The sequence below is a fragment of the Sorex fumeus genome, unplaced genomic scaffold (assembly GCF_029834395.1).
Source record: "Sorex fumeus unplaced genomic scaffold, SorFum_2.1 ptg000265l, whole genome shotgun sequence".
Lineage (NCBI taxonomy): Eukaryota > Metazoa > Chordata > Mammalia > Eulipotyphla > Soricidae > Sorex > Sorex fumeus.
The window spans coordinates 892,196-916,750 of record NW_026606322.1 but is presented as its reverse complement, the minus strand read 5'-3'; the positions used below and the strand labels follow the sequence as shown (position 1 = coordinate 916,750).

Below are 24,555 nucleotides of genomic sequence, written 5' to 3'. Positions count from 1 at the left end.
AGGCAATTGTAAACAATGCTTTTAACAAAAGCCACAGAATTATAGCTTCCTCTTAACAAAAGGAGTTGATCTGTTTTATTCTGCTGCACCTCCTCTCAGAATTTAAAAATATTGACAGGCTGAGCCTTTTCTGTTCTTGACTCTGATGGCAAAGTCTCCTTATCAGATTTTTGAGTGGCACAGTCTTGGAGGATGTCTAATGCAATGAATAACATACATGAAATTCAGAGGAGTTTTGATTGACCGCCAGCTCAAAGCTAACACACAATGAAGATGGGACCAAGGAGTGGTGATATGACTTAGCATTTGAAAACAGAGAATCATGGTTCTCCAGTCTTCCATGGCAACTGTTTGTAGACTAATTTAAACTATGACTCGTTGACAAAAATGATCTTGTCCCTGCACCTTTCCTCTGTGAGAGGTATGTAGATGAGTTCTGGGAAACCAGAGTCAGTGGGAGAGCAGCTAGGTTGACTAGGGCTTTACAGAGTGTATTGCTGTGGTGAAAAATGAGACTGTGTGCCAAACCTGGGCCCCAGACTAAAAACTCTGCCTCTGGAAGGAAAAACACACATCCCTGGGACTGCTAACTCCTTGCAGCACTGAGAGAGGAGTGCTTGGATCCCACTGTTTGCTGAACTCATCCTCCTCTTTCCTTCCCTACCTTTGCCTGACACCTCAAAAGCACATTCACTTTCCTCTCTCTATGCCAGACACCATATAATTCACCGGTTGGTTTTCTCAAATATCTTGAACTCCTTTGGTCTAAAATCTCTTCCACTTTCTCCCCTGCATAAAAAGTCTGTGTCAAAAAAATCACAGAAGGCAAATTCTAGCATTTCTATTAATGGTGCAGCTACAATTATTCATAGAAACAATTTTATTCTAGCGCAGAATCACCACCACCACAAACACCACCACCTGCTTAATAAGGAAGTCTTATTTGATTTTAGCTATTGGTTTTATGTAAAAAGATTATGTCTGTCCTCTGGGAGTTCTTGAAAATGGGAAAGGGATAACTTGATGGTACTTATGGGACTAGACTTTGAGAGGTGGGGGATTTGAGGTAATTATAAAAAAGGCACTTTCCTTAGGTGTCTTATCTGGTTCTTATTTTTCCAACATGAGTAAGAAAGCAAAGGCTCAACTTATATCTTTCAGAAATAATACTGACTTAGTACTCACTTGAGAAAAAGAGAATGATTTCTGAGAGTCTTCAAATCACTTTGTAGCACAAATTTATGTCTCAGAAGTCTTAGCGTAAAAGAGTTTCATGACTCTGAATTGTCCTTTATTTCTGCGGCTTGCCTTACCACTTGATTTCTACATTATATGTTGGAGCAGGATCTAAAGTAAGTAGAAAGAAAAATGGAAAAGAGGAAAGAGATTTTTTTTACAAAACTGTATTGCCAGGATCTATACTGAATCCACTCTTTCTTTCCCCACTCTTCTCTGTATAAATTCAAACATATACATCTACACATACACAAATATATCACCCTATTTAAATCCAACAACAAGTTATGAGACATTTAATATTATTTCTGAGAAAAAAACCCTAATACTCAGAATTTTAACTTTCTGTTAGGTAGATGAGAAAGGAAAAAGAAAAATTTAAAAAAAAAAACAGCTTTTTTTTTTATATTTTGTTTTGGGGCCACACCCAGGAGTGCTCAGGGCTTAGTCCTGGATCTGTACACAGGGATCCCTCCTGGCAGGCTCAGGGTATCATATGTGGTTCTAGGGATCAAACTGGATCAACTGCATGCAAAGCAACACCCTACCTTAAGTGCCATTTTATTTAATTCTATGAGGTGTTCAGTATTATTTCTGAGAAAAAAAAATCTGTTATCTACTCCACAAAAACATGCATTAACTAGTGGAATCAGGGTTTGAACCCAGGTCTCTATGATTCTAAAGTCCAGTGTGATATGTTATTCTACTAATTCTTTATTTAAAGTAAATTATATTATTTTATAAAAATTTAATTTTATTGTTATTAATATTCCTTTTTAAATTATATACTTAAATTCAGAGAAAAATGTCATTTATTAAAAAGTACAGATTTTACATACAGAGTTAGTATATGCACAACTAAAATGACTGAAATTAGGGACATCCTATTTTAAATATGTGCTCAATATTTGATTAATCTCATGGCATACAATAAGAAAATAAAATAGACCCTTTCAAATAAAAAAGAGAGAGATTTGATTGCAAAACCCAGAGTAAAACCCCACTTGAGGTGTCTCTAAATAAAAGACAAAATTTCCAGGGTACGAAAATGGATGGACTGAGTGACTCAGGACCCATGGAGCCTTGTGTGTCTGAGGGACCCGGATGGAAGGTTAAGAGCAGCTTGGTTAAGAGCTGTTTGGGACAAGTATCATCACCTCTCAGTAATAGAAGAAATTTGTGGAAAGGTCAAAGTGAGCACTGGAAAGTCTTAAAAGAAGATAAGAAAGTAATAGCAAAGATAGAATAGCTGAGAGGCATGCTCTGAGGTTATTTCTCATAGCAATGCAATAAGGAAACTCAGTAGTCATATTCCTAGGTAAAAAAGCCTGAGATTTGGTGGTGCTCAACAGCATTCTCAAGATAAGTGAAAACTTAACCACACACGTTCAGTTTGAACCCCCGCTCCTTCCTCTGCACCACGCGTTTCTGCCTCGGTGGGTCAAAAACAAAAACTTTCACTTTGTCATGCTTCCTTTCTCCAGCCCTGCAGGGTACAGCTAGCTGCAGGTTGGGCATGTACATTGCTCCCCCAGCCTACTCCCGCAGCACCGGGGGCAGGGTAATACATAGCCCATCCCTGCTGAAGCGCTCTGCTGGGAAAAATCCGCTGGACATTCATACAACTTTCACACTTCTGCTTGTGACTTTTGCCTTCCAACAGGCCCCAGGGATGATGTGAAGGGAGGATAAGACACACGGTCACTGCACTCTGTTCGAGCTCGCCTGTAGTCTTGCTGACCAGCCACATGGCTGCCCCATAAAACAGCCACTGGACTGAGCTGCGTCTTTTTCCTCTGGATCCTCCTTGGTGGACCTCTCAGGGAAGGAGTCTTCATTCATGCCCGTGGCTGGGGCTGTCTTTGGGGAGTTTCCTTAGGGCTTTACACTCACTTACTCTCCAGGGTTAGGTATTCTCTTCAGTGGAAATGCCCACCTGACTGCAGAAGTTATCTGGAACCAGCAAGCTGCTTCTGTCTGCGGTGGTATTGCTCTCTGCTTAGTTCCCCTTTTCGTGTGTGAGTTCTGCGTCGGTGCAGACACTGTTCTGCAAGGCGTCTTCAGAAGTTCAGACTGCTCACAAAACCTCCTGCCAATTGGTTCTTAAGTCCTGTCTTCTGTGCATCTCGGGAATGAAAATAGCTCCACTCCTCTGGTCTCTGGGAGCTGCTGTGGAGAGACATTTGTGACAGGTATGTCCTTAGAATCCTTGTAAGGCTGGTGTGGAAGAAAGTTGCATCCCGGGGAGTGGTTCTGAGAAGGGACTGAGGGCCAGCTAAGGAGTGTCAGGAGAGCCAGTGTCGACTCCACGCCTTAAGCCTGGGAGAGTAAGGCCTGATTTTTAGATGAACTCCCCAGTTGTGGGACATAACGAACTTTTCTTCCAGTCCACCCCTTTATCTGCTTCAGTTATCTCAAATAACTGAGCAGCAAATGGAAAACGCCACTTACTGAACAACCGGCAGCTGCTCTTGTCTTGGTGCTCTGCGTTCCTCAGACAGTTCTGTCCTGGGAAAGTCTCAGGAGGCAGCTCTGCATGAGCGCCTGTGTCAGTGGGAAGCTCGGAAGGTGGGGGCCAAACCCAGAGTCTCTCTGCAAGGGTCTCTTCTTTTGTCTTTGGCATTGCCCTTCCATCCAAAGACCTCTGCCCTTTTCTTCTTCCCATTCAAGGATTCTGTCCCAATATTAGTGCCTTTGGGGCACTAGAGACCAACAGTATATTTGAGAGAAATAATCTTATGTTAAAAAGATGGCAGGGTGGTTTGCAGTGTTCTATATGACATGAACGTATTTGCATTTTCAAGTAGGCTAAAAATAGTGCCTCCACCGATAAGTATTTAAAGTTCTGGAAAGACAAGTGAATATGATTTTTGGCCAAGGGAACGTCCCCCTCTTCTCAAATTGTAACAATTAAGGAGAGGCCCTTGGGAATACAACCTTGGGGGATTAAGGCTTTGTAGTATAATAAGTTTACTACATGCACAAGTTTTCAGTTCTATTTATTTGGAGGCAGATACTGTTTAGGCTTTTACATGAGTGTATATTGCTAACTTTTTAAATGGTAACATTTATATACCATTCAGGTGTCTTACGTACTTTAATTGAGTGTTTACTATATCCTACTGAAGTTTTAACAGGGAGTTTATGAAACATGGTTCCTTTGCTCTGGAAGATTTTGATCTAATCAATTAAAGCCACGTTAATTAATCACAGTGAAAGTGACTATAGAGATTGTGCTTTGAAAGGAAGGTGATAGTTTTATGCAATAAAATATGCTCTTTAATAGCTGTGTTGCTAAGCTTAACTTTTTGCCTCTACTATCTCTGGATAGCAAATGCCCCTTCTTTATGGAAGTGATGATGGATGTAGAGGAAAAACTAGGGTAAGAGGGGAACAAATATGTAAGGTGGAAAGGTCAGCCAATTGCAACTTCTTTAAGCAGAAAATAAAGTTTCAAATCCCAGATTTGAAAAAAAAAACAGAAAACTGGGAAGATGCAAAAGGCTGAAACACATATTTTCATGCATGCGCCCCAATTCAATCCTCATCACTGTATCATCCTCTTTATCTAGCCCCACTAGGCCTGAACGGAGATGCACCACTGAGCCAAGCACGGGTCTATCAGGAAGAGTGGCTGATTAACAGTAGAGGTGGTGCCCGGTACCCCATGAGCATTGCTCAGGAGTTTCCACCCCACCCTCCCCAAACGAAGTTGAATTTGGAGGTGTCAGGGTCAGGAGATTGAAGCTGTAAATAGTTAGAACTAGAGCATAAAATACTGAAACAAGCAAGAAGGGTGGTGGGAAGTTCTTAGGTAGTTATCAGAGTTCACGCTAGAGTGGAGAATTCACCTTTCAGTGGCAGTTAGATTTAAGATTATTGGATGCAGGAAGAATAGGGTCACAGACTAGGCATACAACCACTAGACCCTTATAGTAATCATTTCTAATTTAATGAAGACATTTGGTTTTGTACATTGGAGTTTAGTCAGCCTGGGATTTGGGAAATTTACTCCATTTGAATATGTGTTAGAGAGAAGAAAAGGGGGTCCATGGTATTTTGCGTCTTCCCATAGAAATGGGAGAGGTCCTATTTTTCTATGCTTCTCACTTCTTCCAGAAATGTAATTCTTTTCAAGTTACACTCCTCATTTATGTAACTTAATTCTAAATTAAAAAATTCATCATTTTTAATTAACATTCACATTGAACAGGGGATTTCAAAACTGCCATAACCCAAAGAATGAGTAATTTGGGAATTCCAAGCAGCGGAGTTTTACGGAATGGGGAAAAGGGGACCTCCCTCAAAATATGACCTTGAAACATTGGCTTTCTTCCTGACACCATGATTCTAATTCTGAGACACAGGAAATGACTCCCTGAGGTGCCAGGGTTGGCATGGCTGCCTATTGTGGGAGGCGTGTGTGATAAGCAGAATCCTTGATGGAGTGTATGTTGATATAGAGATAATGACCCACAAAAATGTTGCCTATTGCACCCAGGAGGAAAGAGAGAGAACAAGGGGAGAGTGCCCTGCCGCAGAGGCAGGGTGGGAGGGGAAGCAGGGGGGTGGGAAGGATGCTGGGATCGGTGGTGGTAGAGAGTGGGCACTGGTGGAGGGATGGGTATTCAATCATTGTGAGACTGAAACCCGGGCACTAAGATTTGTGAGTCTACAGCTGTGCCTCATGATGTTTCACTAATAAAAATCTAAAAAAAAATTTTTTTTAAAAAAATGTTGCCTAATGCTTAGCAGTAGGCTCTTTTGGGGGAAACATGGTTTGTAAAATTATCATTTTAATATGAAAAAGTTTTTCTTGACCAATCCAGTTCCAAATATGACTAGAATTGAGTTTTTCTCTTATAAACAAACCTGCTATTGGTTACTAAAAATCAAGGTCCGGTGCTATGCTCCTGTTAGGCAAATGAGAGGAATGGACTCGAATGTTAAGACTTCAGTTACACATAACATTGGAGCCTCACAACTTCCTCTGCTCCTGTGAATGAATTTTTGCAGACATTTGTCATTTGTATCCAGGCATCTTTGATGCAGCTCTCCTTGTATCTATGAGGAAACACTGTGCTTCCAGTGGGTGTGGGAGGACAGTTAATAAAAGAAAAGTAAGTGTTAGGCAAGAGAATTCTGGCCAGATGGGACCCTCAGAGGATTTACTTCAAGAAAAACGCTGGAAATCAAGTTAGTCATAGCATCAGCCTAAGGAAAAAGGTGGCTGATTCTGCATCTAGTAGCAGAGTTTAGGATGGGTGACTCAAATCCATAGCCAAGCATTTCCTTCTCTACCAGATATTTGAAGCAGTTCATATTTTGATCAAGGCCTTGTTTTTATTCATTTTTTTCCTTTTAATGTCCATTGTCCCATTGCTAGATCAGCCTATTCATCTCAGGTACATGAGCTTTAATGTACGTAATTTGTGGGGTTGGTGGAAGAGTGGTTAGGGGTAAGCCACACCTGGCAGTTCTCAAGACTTACTCCTGGCTCTACACCCAGGAGTGACTCCTGTCAGTGCTTGGGGGATGAAATGGGGGGTTGGGTTCAAACCTGGGTTAACCTTGTGCAAGGCAAATTCTCTAACCACTGTATTATCACTTGGGCCTAATGTAGGTTTTTTTAATTTAAATTACAATGAATTTTAAAGTTACAAAGATATTTACAATTGAAATTCAGACATTTTTCCAACACCAGTCCCTTCACAGTGCCCATTACCCTCCATCATTGTCCCTAGTTTCCATCCCACCCCCAAGCCTGCCTGTGTCCTAGTGTTCTCTTCCCAAACTTATCCCCCTTATCCCTGCCCCAGTGCCAAGCTTAATTCCTCTGATACCAACTCTCCCTATTCCTCACTGGCTTACTTTCCTTAAAAATATTTTTTCCTGTTCACAAAACATGAATCGCAAGCACTCAGCTTTTTATAAAATTTAACATGAAGTACTTATCTGACTTTCTAGGTCCTCTGTGCTATTCTAATCTAAAGAAACTAATTTTCCATAAAGGTAAAGGGAAAGGGAAAGGCCCTCCCGTTGATCATCGATTTGCTCAAGCGGGCCCAGTAACATCTCCATTGGAGACTTTGTTGTTACTGTGTCTGGCATATCGAATACTCTTGGTAGCTTGCCGGGCTCTCCGAGAGGGGCGGAGGAATCGAACTCGGGTCTGCCATGTTGGCTGCGTGCAAGGCAAACGCCCTACCCGCTGTGCTATCGCTCCAGCCCTAATTTTTCATTTATTTTCCATTAATAGACAAAATTAAACTCTCTCCTCCACTCAACTTTTCTCATTCTCCTGTATAAAGATTATAGCCATCTTTCAATTTCCATGTGTTCTTAGAAAATTTTATATTTTATTGTGACCTAGAAGTCACCAAAGAATATTAGGCCAACAAGAAGAATTGACTACAGGGTTATGTCTCATTCTTTTATGTATATGTGCATATATTTGTCTTCAGGATATGGCTGAATGTTTATCTGGCTAAATTCAATAAAACATTATAGACTGGTTCATAGGGGATGGTAGTTTTTTTAATATATTAAGTAGATACAAAGATGTCAGACTGAATATTCTCAGGAATCTGTTTGAGGGCTACTATGTGAACAATTGTAAAGTTAAAGGTAGATGGCCACGCTTTGACTTCTAAAAATCAACACTCGCCAATGTGAATAGAAAATAGCAATTTTCTCAAATATATTCTGTTAACAAGAGAGAGAGCATACAAGGGTAATGTGCTTGCCTCACACAGAGCTGACCCTGGTTCATATCCAGCATCTCAGGTTTCCCTGAGCATTACCAGAAGTGTTCTCTGAGCACAGAGCCAGAAGTAAGCCCTGAGCACAACCAGGTATGACCCAAAACCAAACCAAACAAACAAAAGATTCTTTTAGGCAATGTAGTAATCTAGACTGACAGCTCCCAGGACTGGGGATATAGGAATGAATAGGCTAACTAGAGTCAACCCAGTTCCAGCTACAATAAAAGAAATAGTCTCGCTGCAAGCCTGAGCATCTGACTCAGGATCAGTTTATTGTTGTCTTCAGAATTTAGTTCTGAGACTACTTTTAAGGCAAGTTCAGAGAGTACTACCTTCACTCTTATATTACAGAATGTAAGGTGATTTCTCTTCAAACTCTCTTGACTCTTATAGTGAATTCAGAAGATACTCTGCAGAAGTGGAATCCTTGTAAGAAACCAGGCTGTTTACTGTGCTAAAAAGAAGAGTAACAAACTCAGCTTGGGGGTTAAGGAAAGCTTATACTCTTGGGAATATATATTTTCCTCCATCCTTGGAATGTATTGAGAATTTATAATTGTTAGTAGTAGTGGGGGTATTGTTAGTAGTGGTGGTGGTAGTGTAGTACTAGTAGTAGTAGTAGTAGTAGTAGTAGTAGTAATAGTGTATTTCCGTGGTACCAGGAATCCCTCATTTGAGGGATGTGGCTTAGTGGTAAAGCTCATGACTTACCACTAAGTCATAGCCCTGACCTTGTAATAATAACTTTAAAGGGAAATTTAAGAGTTGTAAAGTTAAACTATGCATTCAATTCAAGAGTTCCTCCTAATATGTCTGCTGTGCATTGTTATTTCACTTTAACTTGAACAATTCTGAGGATGAAAGGCTCATTACCTCACAAGAAAATCCAGTCTAGGTTATAACGTTGTATTGAAAGTTCTTTTTTATTTGAAGTAAAAATCTGTCTTCCCTTAACTTCAACTTACTGGAATTCCTTGCCTTTAAGCTACAATGCATGTGTTCAGTCTAAGAAAGTTTTCTTAAAAGTTTGCAGATGGCGGGGCCAGAGCAATGGAGCAGCATTTAGAGTGTGCACACATCTGACCAAGTTGGATCCCTGGCACTCCATAGAGTTCCTCAAGCCCTGCCAGAGTTGATCCCTGAAAACAGCTGGGAGTAATCCCTTAGCACCACTAGGTGTAACCCCCACACACACCTAAAAAAATTGAAGATAGCCAGCATGTACTTGAAGACTTATCTTCTCCAAGGCTATTCTTTCTGTTCTTTTAACTATTTTCGTTTGACATGATTTCATTATTCTCTAGAGAACGATACTGCATCATCTCTTGATAATCTCTAATTAATCAGCATCTTTTAAGTCGAACAAATCATCTGTAAAAACTCACTGAACACAAACCACAGGTGATGATAATGCACAGGATACAGTAACCAAATTCTACATAAAGACTGAATTGTTTATGCTCACCACATTACTTTAACAGTTGTGTGATTTTCATATTCATTATGGATTAACTTTCCCTCGTGTCCACTTAAATACCACTTTGTAGTTGCTTTGTTTAAACTTAAGTATAGACCTTTATTCATGCTTATCCTCATTAGATTTATAGTGCTATCATTTTATAGGCTTTATGAATATTAATTCTGTCAGCAAATTTAATAGCTACCTGATTCATTTTTGTGTCATCTGTGTATTTGAAAGAAGTGCGATTTCTGTATTTTCATTCATAGTTTAATTCATATATGAAAATGAAAAAGCAAAACCCTGTAGCATTCATGGTCACTTAAAGAAGAATTATCTTTGCACTCAGTTGTTAAATTCATCAAACAATTATTTATTTAATTAATATTTATATTCATCTCCTAGATTTAGTAGGGCGTCTGCCTTGCACGCAGCCAACATGGCCGACCGGGGTTCGATTCCTCTGCCCCTCTCGGAGAGCCCAGCAAGCTACCGAGAGTATTCGATATGCCAGACACAGTAACAACAAAGTCTCCAATGGAGACGTTACTGGGCCCACTCGAGCAAATCGACGATCAACGGGAGGGCCTTTACTTTACTTTACTTTACCATATCATGTTGATTATAGCCTAAAAATGTCCTTGAAATTATCCTCTTTCCACTTCTGCTATAACCAGCCTATAACCAACTGACCATCTTCTTTCAATAAGTCACTGATTCCTGTCCTGGATTCTTTCCTAGCCATTTATATCCAGTAGCCATAGTTATCTTTCCTAAGTGCACACTTTATTGTGTTGCTCTCATGCTTTTTCATTTTTTTATTCAATGGTCCATAATGCTTTTGAAATAAAGACCCAAATCTTTAACTACCCATAAGACAAACATGGTATGACACCATGTTATTAAAAAGGAAATAAGCCTGATCATTTTTTTTAGAAACTTCACCTAACAAACAGCTGCTCTTAAGCTATTTCATTTCTGGTGCTCTGAGAAGTAATTCACCTCATGCCCTACTGAGAGTAGGGGATACTGCCATGGTCAGCAACAGGACAATGTTCCCCATGCACATTGCTGACAATGCCAGTTGCATCTGTATGGCCCAACCAGTTTCGTGGGAAACTGGCAGAATACAAGAGGTCGGGCTGGGCACTGGCTGAGACTCATCTGCCCCCCCCTCCCCCCGCGACTCTAAAGCTATATTGGTTTGCTAAGACCAAGAACTGTGGATGTACCAGGAAAGAGATCAACATTCTTACCTTCTATCCTGTTCCTGGAACTCAAATTGCAGCTCTTTACAGAGACCTTATTTTTCCTCTTAGAATAGGGTGAAGAATCAAGACTTAAACAATCCCCCACAGCCTCTAGAATATACTTGACTATATTCAGTAAGTGTGGGAAAGATAGTCTTAGTGAATAGCCTTCCATAGACACAAGCAAATTTTCCACCATTTTTCTTTTTTTCTCTTTTTAAAAAATTTTTTTAATGAATCACCATGAGGTACAGTTACAGACTTACAAACTTTGCTTACGTTTCAGTCACACAATGATCAAGTATCCATCCCTCCACCAATGCCCATTCTCCATCACCAATGTTCCCAGTATCTCTCCCATCACCACCCATCCCCTCACCTCCACCACTATGGCAGGCGCATTCCCTTTTACTCTCTCTCTCCTTTAGGGTGTTTTGGTTTGCAAAGCAGGTATTAAGTGGCCATCATGTTCGGTCTATAGTCTACTTTCAGCACGCACCTCCCATCTCTAGCAGGTCCTCCAAGCCAGCATTTTTCTTGATGTACTGACTATGGTTAATATTTTAGACAAAGCTTTGAAATAGGGAACTTAGCTTCTGTCCTGGATTCCTTCCCTCATCTCCTGTGTCATCACATGGACACTCTCCTGTCCACCCCTTTCTTGTCACATCTCCCCTTTACATTACCTCCACCTGAGCTGGATCCCCTATGCTCCTCCAAACCTGAACTGCACAACAACCCATCTCTTTGATTTTCTTATTTCTTCCCATTTCTCCCCTTCATTGGCATCATCATTGCAATAGCCACATACTTGCTGTGGCACCAGTGATACATCACTGGCAGTGCTGCTGCAGTGCTATCTCATGACATAACTCAGCAATGTGGGATGGTACTGGGGTCTTCCTAGCCGGCACTTTACCACTGAATAGCTCTCCTAAACATCCAGTATTTAACCCCTCATTTCTTCCTGCTCAAATCCTCATACTCATCACTACCACCACCACTACACAGGTATTCTAAGTGATGCTTAGCCGCAATACACTGTGCTTGAAGCTAAACTCACAACAGGAAACAAATTACCATCCAAGTCTGTCTCAGAGTGGAGATATTTATCTGCCTGCCCTATATTTATGGAATGAATGAATGAAACCACAGGTCAGAGACTCTTCTGAGAGAAGGAAGTGCTTCTAGCTTCTTCTCACTCCCATCTCAGCCTCTCTCTGAGAAACACAAGTCTGATTTTAGAATTCACCATCTCTCAGGAAGTGTGCTGTACTCATTCCCTGGCAGTGAATAGATTCCAAATCCTTTACGGCTACTCCTACAGCAGAGTTAAAATTGACTAGGACTTTCACAGGAATTATGGAGTTCGGGTAGGGAGTATGTAAAAAAAAAAAACACCTTGAGGCCTGGTATCTAGGGCAAATATTGTAAGCTCTGTGAAACTCCATCTCCTTATCCATCTGTGAGGAACAAAAAAAATCTCACCTCGTTGTAAGAAATAATGATAGAATTAGTCATTCATTGGGATCTCTGTCACAGTCAGTGAGGGGCCAGGCACACAGAGGAGGGGGAGTGGTGTCTGGGAGGTGTCTTCGATTCTTACTTGGACCTCCAGCTTCATAGAGGCTGCTCCTGACCGGTTCTTACAGATAACAGAAATTGCTTCTCAGAGAATCCCCCTGCAAATCCTTAGGTTCTTTCCTTTCCCCTTCCCCGATTTGCTCTCTCATCAAAATAAGAGTTTCCACTTCATATGCCTTGTGGAGACAGCAATGACACTAGGTTGGAGCTCGAGGTTTATTCCTGAAGGAACAGTGACACTTTTGCTCTTCCTTAGCAGCGAACTGGCTTCCTGAACCAGCTCTTAGCCCAGCAGTGATTGAGAGCCAGAGGAGGCAATACAGTGCCAATCAAACTCAGGGTCTCCACATGTAAGGAATATGCTTTATTGCTTCAACTATCTACTGTACCTTTATCCTTTATGAAAGTGGATTTTTGTCACTTTCAGTATTTTAATAGCATTTCTGACTTGACAGGCTGGAGTGATAGCACAGTGGTAGGGCGTTTGCCTTGCAAACAGCCAGCCCGGCTGAGCCAGGTTCAATTCCTCTGCCCCTCTCAGAGAGCCTGGCAAGCTACCGAGAGTGTTCAATATCCAAACACAGTAACAAGAAGTCTCACAATGGAGAAGTTACTGGGCCTGCTCGAGCAAATTGATGAACAACGGGAGGAGAGTTCTGACTTGACAAACTAAATGTCTAAGATGTTGTTTGAGACAATATGCAGTCTCAAAATTAATATTAGTGAAATTTATCAGAAGAAATGTTACTACTGAGCCAGGATTGTGAGGTAGACATGAAGGACCTGACTGCTCTTCCCAAATTCTTAAAGAATTTGGAGAAGTATCTTAGGCTGTGTAATGCAGACTGCAAAGTCAGTATCAATGAGAGGAAGTTAAGGCCAGCAGTATCTCACTCAAGGGAAGAGAGAGTTTCCAAATACAGAAGTCAAAAGAGTATTGACTTCCTTTTCAAAATTAGTGCTCCTCCCCACTCTTGAAATACAGGGATTATTTGTCAAAGATTCCCCAGGAACCATGCAGATCTCATGTAACTATTTGGAGAAAAGTGATTTGTTAAATTTATGGCGGGCTGGAGCGATAGCATAGTGGTAGGGCATTTGTCTTGTGCATGATCAGCCTGGCTGAGCCAGGTTCGATTCCTCCGCCCCTCTCAGAGAGCCCGGCAAGCTACAGAGAGTATCTCGCCTGAACGGCAAAGCCTGGAAAGCTACCCATGACGTATTCAATATGCCAAACACAGTAACAACAAGTTTCAAAAAGGAAATGTTACTGGGCCCGCTTGAGCAAATTGATGAACAATGGGAGGACAGTGCTAAATTTATGGCAAAATATATTTTGTACTATTTGATTCTTCACCCCAAAGGGAAAAAGAAGTCTTTGGTTAGGTCAAGAATACGAATTTTTGGTTTGTGAACAATGAAAGATTCCCACATTAGGTAAGAGTTAGACTCAACAGAAAAAGAGGGACAGACTAGAAGGACTGCACTCATTTGTGGACTATAAAACAACACAACATGAGGCTGACACCTAATGATAGTAGATACATGGGACAGGAGGATTGCTCCATAACTGGAAGCCTGCTTCGTGAGCAAAGGGGAGACGGCAGCTGGAATAGAGAAAGGATCACTAAGAAAATTATGGCTTGAGGAATCTGTCGGGATGGGAGATGTGTGCTGAAAGTAGATAAAGGACCAAACATAATGACCTCTCAGTGTCTGTATTGCAAACCATAATGCCCCTTATGGCATTATGAGAGAGAGTATGGGGAATATTGTCTGCCATGGAGGCAGAGGAAAGATGGGAAAGGGAGGTATATTGGGCACATTGGTGGTGGGGAATGTGCACTGGTGGAGGGATGGGTGTTTGATCATTGTGTGACTGTAACCCAAACATGAAAGCTTGTAAATATCTTACAGTGATTCAATAAAATTAAAAAAAAGAGCTAGACTAGTATCCGACAACATTAATTTCACCCTGAAAAAGGCTAGAAGGGACAGTGAAGGCTATTTTATCTTCATCAAGGGATACATACAACAGAAAGAAATCACACTCTTAAATGTATATGCACCTAATGAGGGAACAGCTAAATATTTAAAACAACTGCTAACAGATTTTAAGGAGGACATTGCAAGCAACACAATAGTACTTGGAGACTTCAGCATTTCCCTATCACCTCTGGACAGATCAACAAGAACAAAACCCAGCAAGGAATCATTGGCTTTGAAAGAAGAAATAGAAGAAGGAGGGCTTATAGACCTATACAGGGCTTTACACCCCAAAAAGAAAGAATACACATTCTTCTCCAGTGCACACGGAACATTTTCCAAAATAGACCATGTGCTAGGATACAAAACATACCTCAACAGAATCAGGAAGATAGAAATAGTATCAGCCAACTTTTCAGACCATGATGCACAGACACGGAGAACCAAATCAAACACCTGGAAATTAAACAACTCAATGCTGAACAACGAGTGGGTCAGGAATAAAGTCAAGGACGAAATCAAAAGATACTTGGAAACAAATGAGAATGAAGACACGAGCTACCAGAACCTATGGGATGCAGCGAAAGCCGTATTAAGGGGAAAATTTATAGCTCTGCAAGCATATCTCAGGACTGAAGAAAGGATGCATGTAAACAACTTGACTTCACAGTCCAAGAGCTTAGAAAAGGATCAACAGAAAGAGCCTAAATCAGGCAGAAGGAAAGAGATCATAAAACATAGAGCAGAAATCAACAACATGGAAAACAAAGAAACAATCCAAAAGATCAATGAAACCAAGAGCTGGTTCTTTGAGAAAATAAACAAGATAGATAAACCACTAGCAACACTCACAAAGAAACAGAGAGAGAGAACCCTAATAAACCGAATCAGAAATGAGAAGGGGGATATCACAACAGAAACCAAAGAAATCCAAAAGATCATCAGAGACTACTTTGAAAGTCTGTATGCCACGAAACAAGAGAACCTAGAAGAAATGGACAAATTCCTGGACTCCTATAATCTCCCAAAGCTGAATCAAGAAGACCTGGAGTATCTGAATACACCTATTAACATCAACGAAATAGAAACTGCAATCAAAAGTCTTCCCAAAAACAAAAGCCCGAGGCCAGATGGATTCACGAGCGAATTTTTCCAAACATTTAAAGAGGACCTGCTGCCAGTCCTTCTCAAGCTTTTCCAGGAAATTGAAAAAACGGAAACTCTCCCAAAAAGTTTCTAAGAAGCCCATATCTCTCTAATACCAAAAGGAAACAAAGACACCATGAGAAAAGAAAACTACAGGCCGATATCCCTGATGAACACGGATGAGAAGATTCTCAACAAAATACTAGCAAATAGAATTCAATTACTCATCAAAAAGATCATACACCATGACCAAGTAGCATTCATCCCAGGGATGCAAGGCTGGTTTAACACTCGGAAATCAATCAACATAATCCACCATATCAAAAAAAGAAAAGATAAAAATCATATGATCATATCAATAGATGCAGAGAAAGCATTTGACAAGATCCAGCACCCATTTATGATGAAAACCCTAGCCAAAATGGGGATAGAGGGGACTTTCCTCAATATAGTTAAAGCCATCTACCACAAGCCTACAGCAAGCATCATCCTCAATGGCGAAAAACTGAGAGCCTTCCTTCTGAGATCCTGAAAACGACGAGACAAGGATGTCCACTCTCTCCACTGCTGTTCAATATAGTACTGGAAGTACTTGCGGTGGCTATTAGGCAAGAAAAAGATATTAGGGGCATCCAGGTAGGAAGGGAAGAAATCAAGCTCTTACTATTCGCAGATGATATGATACTATACTTAGAGAATCCTAAAACCTCTACCAAGAAACTTCTAGAAACAATAGGCTTGTATAGTAAAGTGGCAGGCCATAAAATCAATACCCAAAAGTCCATGGCTTTCCTATATGCAAATAATGAAAGAGAAGAAAATAACATGAAGAAAACAATCCCACTCACAGTTGTGCCCCAGAAGATCACATACCTAGGAATCACCTTAACTAAGGAAGTAAGGGACCTGTACAAAGAAAACTACAAAACGCTACTTTAGGAAGTGGAAGATGATCCGAGGAAATGGAAAAATAATCCCCTGTTCATGGATCAGGAGAATTAACATTGTCGGCATGGCAATACTTCCCAAAGCACTGTATAAATTCAATGCAATCCCTATTAGGATACCCATGACATTCTTCAGAGAGGTGGAGCAAACACTCCTGAAATTTATATGGTACAATAAGCCCCCACGAATAGCTAAAGCAATTCTTGGGAAAAGGAAAATGGGAGAAATCAACCTCCCTAACTTCAAACTCTACTACAAGGCAGTAATAATTAAAACAGCATGGTACTGGAACAAAGGCAGAGCTGTAGACCAATGGAACAGGGTTGAATATACTGACGTCCCCCCAAGCATATGAGCATCTAATCTTCGATAAGGGGGCAAGAAAAGTGAAGTGGAGCAGGGAAAGCCTCTTTAACAAATTATGCTGGCAAAACTGGATGGCTTCGTGCAAAAAAATGGGCTCAGATCTCTGCCTAACTCCATGTACAAAGGTAGGATATGAGTCGATTGAAGACCTCAACATCGGACCAGAATCTATAAGGTACATTGAGAAAAAAGGTGGCAAAACCCTCCATGACATAGAAGCTAATGGTGTCTTCAAAGATGTCACACCGATGGCCAAGCAAGTGAAAATAGAGCTAGACAAATGCGACTATTTTAAACTAAGACGCTTCTGCACCTCAAAAGAAACAGTGACCAAAAGACAAAGACAGTCTACAGAATGGGAAAGGATATTCGCCAACTACACATCTGATAAGGGGTTAATTTCAAGGATATACAAAGTACTGGTTCAACTCCACAAAAAGAAAACATTCAACCCCATCAAAAAATGGGGAGATGAAATGAATAGAAACTTTCACAAAGAAGAAATCCGAATGGCTGGAGGGCACATGAGAAAATGCTCCACATCATTGATCTTCAGGGAGATGCAGATCAAAACCACAATGAGATATCATTTCACACCACAGAGACAGGCCCATATCCACAAGAACAAAAGCAACTGGTGTTGGCGCGGATGTGGTGAGAAAGGGACACTCCTTCACTGTTGGTGGGAATGCCGACTGGTTCAGCCCTTTTGGAAAACAGTATGGATGATTCTCAAAAAATTAGAAATTGAGCTCCCATTTGACCCAGCAATACCACTCCTGGGAATATATCCCAGAGAGGCAAAAAAGTATAGTCGAAGTGACATCTGCAATTGTCTCTTTATTGCAGCACTCTTTACAATAGCCAGAATCTGGAAAAAACCTGGGTGCCCGAGAACAGATGACTGGTTAAAGAAACTTTGGTACATTTACAATGGAGTACTATGTAGCTGTTAGAAAAGATGAAGTCATGAAATTTGCATACAAGTCATACTACATGGAAAGTATCATATTAAGCAAAATGACTCAGAAAGAAAGGGATAGACATAGAAAGATTGCATTCATCTGGGGAACATAAAGTAACAAAATAGGAAACTAACACCCAAGAATGGCCGAGATTAGTACCAGGAATTTTACTCCATGACTTGGAGGCCAACCACACATATTAGGGGAAAAGGGAGCTCAGATAAAGAGGGGAACACCAAATAAAGATGTTGGGAGGATCCTCCCAGGATGGGAGAAGCATGCTGAAAGTAGACTATAGACCAAACATGATTGCCACTCAATGTTTCTTTTGCAAACCACAACACCCAAAAGGAGAGAGAGAACAGAGGGGAATGTCCTGCCACAGAGGCAAGGTGGGATGAGGAGTATGGGGGGTGGGAGGGATACTGGAATCAGTGGTGGTGGGAAATGGGCACTGGTGGAGGGATGGGTATTTGATCATTGTATAATTGAAACCCAAGCACAAAAATATGTAAGTCTGCAACTGTACCTCATGATGTCTCACTATTAAAAAATTTTTTAAAAAAAGAGTTAGACTCAAATGCTTCCCAAATCTAAGGTTATAGGATAAAAAGATAGTAATAAGACAGTATGCAGAAATCACATGTAGAACTTTCCAGATTACTCTATCATTGATGGTGCCAGCTCTAGCCTGAGAGAAAATATCCAAACTCTGAAACTTATTAAAATCACTTGAAGAGAGGATGAGAACAATTGAGAGCCAGAATAAAGTCTTATAGTGAAAACTTTCTGTGTGCTTGGGTATCTAAACATGTTTGCAACCGATTGTTGCAACATGAACGCTCCAATTGGTTACTAATTAGTACTGCCTTTTTTAATGTAAGAGAGGTCCTACAAATCAATAAAGCAAATAAGAAAAACACCAAAGACTTACATTTAGAAGTAGGCAAAATAAATATACGGACAGTACATGAAACAATAAATATCTGCTCTTATACATTTGAAAATACATTCATGTTCATAATAAAATAAATTTATTTAAAATTTACAGTGAGATTGCAGCACTCTTTACAATAGCCAGAATCTGGAAAAAACCTGAGTGCCCGAGAACAGGTAAAGCAACTTTGGTACATCTACACAATGGAGTACTATGTAGCTGTCAGAAAGGATGAAGTCATGAAATTTACATACAAGTGGTACTACATGGAAAGTATCATGCTTAGCGAAATGAGTCAGAAAGAAAGGGACAGACATGGAAAGATTGCATTCATCTGGGGAACATAAAGTAACAAAATAGGAGACTAACACCCAAGAATAGCCGAGATAAGTAACCAGGAGGTTTACTCCATAGCCACACATGCTAGGGGAAAAGGGAGCTCAGATAGAGAAGGGAGCACCAAATAAAGGGTGTTGGGAGGATCCTCCCAGGATGGGAGAAGCATGCTGAAAGTAGACTATAGACCAAACATGATTGCCACTCAATGCCTCTTTTGCAAACCACAACACCCAAAAGGAGAGAGAGAACAGAAGGGAATGCCCATCCACAGAGGCAGGGTGGGATGGGGGGGATGGCGGGTTGGGAGGGATACTGGGATCCGTGGTGGTGGGAAATGGGCACTGGTGGAGGGATGGGTGCTCGATCATTGTATAATTGAAACCCAAGCACAAAAATTTGTAAGTCTACAACTGTACCTCATGATGTCTCACTAATAAAAATATTTTTAAAAATTACAGTGAGGGGATAGAGAGGTAATACAAAGAGAAGGCCCTTGTCTTACATGCACCGACCCAGTTTCATCTCCAGTACTTTTTATGGTCATCTGAGCACCCTGAGGCGGTTATTCCTTCCTAAACACAGAGTCAGGAATAACTCTGACCACTGCCAGGTATGAGGACTAAAGCCTAAGTAAGTAAGTAAGTATTGCAAATATTGTAGTGGAATTAATTGGGGAGATAGCTATACTGGTAAAGCAGCATTCATGGGGTGTCCTGAGATCGAGCTCCAAAACCACATGCCCCCATCCCTCCACCCTTGGTTGTTGGATGCTGAATGTTTTCCCAAGCCCCCAGTCTCCACTGAGTGTGACTTCAGGAAAATGACGGCATAAAGTTAGAGTGAAATCCATCTCCCAACCTTGAAAATGATACTATAATAAAGCAGAAAGAAGCGTTGGCTAGTGGAAAAATTGGAGCTTTTATGTTCTATTAATAGAAATGTTAAATAGTAGAGTTGTATGGAAATTATATAATAGTTCCTCAAAAAACTAAAAATAGAATAACAGATATGATCCAGTAATTTCACTTCTGAGAATATAACCAAAAGAAATGAAAGCAGGGTCTCACAAGTAAGGGCGGAAAATCACCTGTGGTTTGATTATGGTCACTGGTGAGAGCTGGCCCTCTGAGCCAGCGGGTCCTCAGCTTATCACCCACTCTTTGCTGAGGGGAGGTGAAAGCCAGACTCCAGCAAGCTGCACTACTACCCTGATTGTGGCCTCGTCTATCTAAAAAGTCCCAGAGTTCCAGAGCCCAAGAATACTTATCATACACTCTGTGAAAGGCATGCATCCAGCTTTTCAATAAAGGTATTCATCAAACATAAAGTGCAAAAAAAAAATTATTATCTAAAAAATAAATTTTTAAAAAAAGTGACTCAAAGGGATGTTCCTACACCCCCATTCATAATATTATTCAAAATAGACAAAAAGGTAGAAGTCAATCAAATTCTATCAACAGATAAGTACATGTATATGCAACCTGTATATGTCTATATACATATATATGGATATATACATATATACATGTATATATGTATTGATAGATATGTGTATATATGTATATGTCTGGATAGATATGTATATATACATACATATGTATATAAAGACACATACCATTCAGTCACAAAAAGAAGGAAAGGAATTAGACACATGCTACAACCGATCAAAAGTTGTATAATTCCACTTCTATGAGGTACTAAGAAGTCAACACAGAGACAGAGGTCATATGGTAGTTTCCAGGAACTATAGAAGCAGGGGAGAGAGTGATTCTTTTGGTAGGTACAGCATTTACCAAGTTGAAAAGACTTCTGGAGAAGGCATCCTTAGGTGACTGTCGCACAATAATGTGAATCCTTAGAGCTCAACAGGCTGAGCACAGGCTGTGCATGCTGAAGATCTGGGTTTAATTCCCAACACTGAGCACTGTCAGGAATGACCTCCAAGTACTGAACTGGGAGTAGCCCTGAGCGCCAGGAGTATGGCCCCATTCACCCAAAAAGTGTAAGATGGCAAATTTTATATTAGTGTATTTTTCGAGAATTAACCATGTTCTTAAAATTTTGAAATGCCATTTTAACCTTTCTGGGGAAAGTTGGTAAAAATCATAAATGAGTAAATATACTATGTTGTCAAAATCTATGTGAAATATGTATGTTTTTGTTATATTTGTGTTATCATAAATACAATTTTAATAAAGAACAACTTTTCAATATCCATAAAAATGAAAAGTTCGATTATTTTTGACCCTTTTGTCCAGCTATTCTTCTTCTAGGAAGATAGCTTACTGCCACATATGTGATTCGGGCTTATGACTGAGATTGTTCATAAGAGTAAAATGTTAGAAACAGCATGATGTTCATTGGTAGGGGCTAGCAAAATTAATTACCATCTAATAGCACATAGCAGATATGCTTCTGTTAGGAGACTTAATATGTGCTGACACAAGACAATCTCATGGAGTGGGAGAGGGGAGGAGGAGGGAGAGGAGGAAAGGGGAGGAGACGGAAGGGGAGGGGAAGAAAGGGGAGGGAAAACTTAGTAAAGTCCTCATTTCACTTAAACATATGCAGAAAATGAGATAGTTTAGCGACGAGTTTGGAAGAAAAACTTGTTTCTACTATTTATCACATTTACCTTTTCAATTTGGTGTGCAGGCTAGGTTGATTACATTTTTTATTAGAAAAGTGTTAGAAAACTATTAGAAGTAATAGTCTAGATGAGAAGAAACATGATCAGCACTTTTAGGTAACCCTGGATTGGGTGCCATGGCACGGAAAGGAGACACCTGACAGGGCCCCAAGGCTCAGGGCCGCTCCACACAAGGAAGGAAGACATTTCTGCCAGGCGCTAAGAGTTGTACATATTCTCTTAAGCATATATTTTTTCATTAATTATTTTTATTAATTCACCATGAGGTACAGTAACAAACATTTCATGTTTGAACTTTGGTCATAAGGTCATCAAACACTCATCCCTTCACCAGTGCATGTTTTACACCACCAAAATCCCCAGTATCGCCCTCCTCCCCACTCCTCACCTCCCCCTTCCTGTGTGGCGGGCAATTTGCAAGACATTCTTTCTCTACTTGAGTTACCTGCAATATTTCCAGACCAGTCCTACTACTCCTCATACCTGCCACAAATGCAACGCTAGACAACATGTTTTGTATTGCTTGCTATGGATAGAATATAATGTCACGTGGCCAGAGAGCGGCTGCACACTCTAGGAATTGTAAGATTTCAATAATCAGGGTCTGAATAAATAGCTGCCACAAGTTGTTCAGGTCCGAGATTCATTTGTGTGTCTTTGTATCATGGCTGTGTGGGAGCTTAAGTAGACAGTGGGCAGGGGGGTGGAAGGCCCACTACTCCCCTGTCCCGAGAGACTTGGGATTTGCCGTCACCGTGACTCATACCTGGAGCTTCTTGCTGAAAATGGCAGCCCCAGGGCTCCTAAAGGGGAGATGGAGGGACGGCACCTGCTCCCATCTGGAGCAGCCCAGTGGAGAAGGCCTATTGCAAAGTCCTGGGCCATCTCTGCCGCATGTTGCTTGGGTCCGAGATTCATTTGTGTATCCAAGCATATTTTTTTACTGTAAGAACATGCCAGTTTTATCATATCATATTCATTTAGCAATTGGGATTTTCTCTTTACACTGACTGCTAAAAACCTTAAGACTAGAGATTGATGTTGAATTATTGTATGCCTAAAACTCAGCTACCAGTAATAAAAAAAGAAATTTAATCTTTAGGCCAAACTTGAGACTCACACCATGGTCCACTTGGTAGATTTCTATGGTAATTATAACACTGACTTTTACCTGGCTCTGCTTTTATGTTGCTGAATTTGGTTTGCTTTTTACTTTGTTTCTGATGTTAGTCACTTTTCTTTACTCTGTTCCCCTGTGAGTCAGCCCATGCCTTTTTAGTCAAAGTTGGGGTAAATGTGTGAATCGGCTTCATTTTAGAAGGCAACAGCATTCAATGCATCCCTGACTTTTAGAGCGCAGGAGAAGGGGGACCAGAGAGTTAATATAACAGGAAAGGTGTTTGCCTTCTAGGTCAACCTGCATTCAATTCCGGCATCCTATATGGTTCCCAGGTGCTGCCAGGAGTGATCCCTGAACAAGAGCCAGGAGATAGCCATGAACATCATAGGATGTGCCCCTTCCCCTTAGAAAGGAAATGGAAAGGATGAAAGAGAGAGAAATTTTAGCAGCTGAGTCTTGAGAAATAATATACATATTTTCTGACCACTATACCATTGGCTGCAGCCCAATCGCATGACTCTGTTGTTGAGGAGATGAAGTCATGTGTATCTAAGGAGCAAGGATAAGGAAATCACTTTGGGGAACACGGAGCAAAATGTCTGCCACACACATGCATCTATGTGAATCCAAGCTCCACTTTTTATTTTTTATTTTTCTATTTCACCCTCTAACCAAGTTTCTCTTTCCCTTTTTAAATCTAGCACTATGGGACTATATAAGATTCTCCTTGTGATCTTCCTCCAGATATATGGTAAGAAACTTTCAACTTTGTAAATTCTGCATTCTTTGTACTATCTCCTGATAAACCGAGCTCTGTAAGTCTGGTCTGAAACCTGGGTTTTACTCACTTTGTATGTTACCCAACATCGCACAAGAGCACGTGCACAAGTAAGTCTTTCCTGGGAAAGCAAGCAGTGCCCGGTTTGAGAACAGGTAGATCTGCTGATGGCCTGGGGTGGAGCCCTACCCCCTACCCCTCTGAGGTTCCTCCCCCTCTGTCATCCCATTCCAGTGGTCTTAGATAAGAGAACGGCATAGAGGGGCTAGTGCTTGTGCTGTTCGCAAACTCCCTTCTGGTTTCTGTTTCATTTCTGGCCTTCTCGGGTTTTAGAAAATAGTCGGCGAGCTTAAAAAGTCTCATTCCTTTAGAGAGCACATAATATTTCCACTTTTCCATCCCCTGCCTTCTCCACCAGCCTACCCCCAATATCATTGTTGACTTTGCTTACCAACAGATCAGGAAATCAGATCTATTATCTTCTCCAGTCACCATCAACTACTTGCATCAGCTCATTTACAAGCGTATGAAACTGAGCCTGAGGACTTCTCACTGCTCACGTCTTTGCCAAAGCCTTCCTCAGGACCTCCTAAGAGGACCTAACAAAGTGGTCTTATGTTTTTAGGTCATTTAACCATACTAAGATTCCTGTCTCCAGTGTGACTTTTCTGTTATGTTTTCTTCCTTGGAATTTTGATTATTGCGGTATTGCAGTAGCTATTTTGTATTTTGAATTCTGTAATTTTTTTATTTTGAACGTGTGTGTGTGTGTGTGTGTGTGTGTGTGTGTGTGTATAATGAGGGGGGAGGTTCAAAGCAGTTCTCAGAAGTGTCCAGAGGCCCATTTTGGCAATTTTGTGCCAACTGGGCAGTCAGTTCAGTACTAGGGCCTGAGGACATGGTGCCACTTGGTCCCTGCGGTGCTGAGAATTCCCTGGATTACCCTGTGGTGCACCAGGGCCTTCAGGGTCACCCAAGATGGTAATGGAGGTAAAGCTCCAGGTCTGCACCAGACATGCTTAGTGGA

At 40.9% G+C, this 24,555-nt stretch overlaps 1 protein-coding gene and 1 non-coding gene across 2 annotated transcripts in view; both read left to right on the top strand.

Annotated features, from left to right (window-relative positions):
- The first annotated feature begins 3,329 nt into the window (after positions 1-3,329).
- CD86 (CD86 molecule) overlaps positions 3,330-24,555 on the top strand; it is a 52,462-nt gene continuing 31,236 nt past the window's right edge. The window contains exons 1-2 of the mRNA XM_056109433.1: positions 3,330-3,428; positions 23,452-23,501. Coding sequence (XP_055965408.1) covers positions 23,456-23,501 — 46 coding nt within the window. The 5' untranslated portion in view covers positions 3,330-3,428; positions 23,452-23,455. The remainder of the gene's footprint in view (positions 3,429-23,451; positions 23,502-24,555) is intronic.
- Positions 20,052-20,176, top strand: LOC130018734 (small nucleolar RNA ACA64). The gene has a single exon (XR_008791619.1). It is a non-coding gene; the product is annotated as a small nucleolar RNA ACA64 (small nucleolar RNA).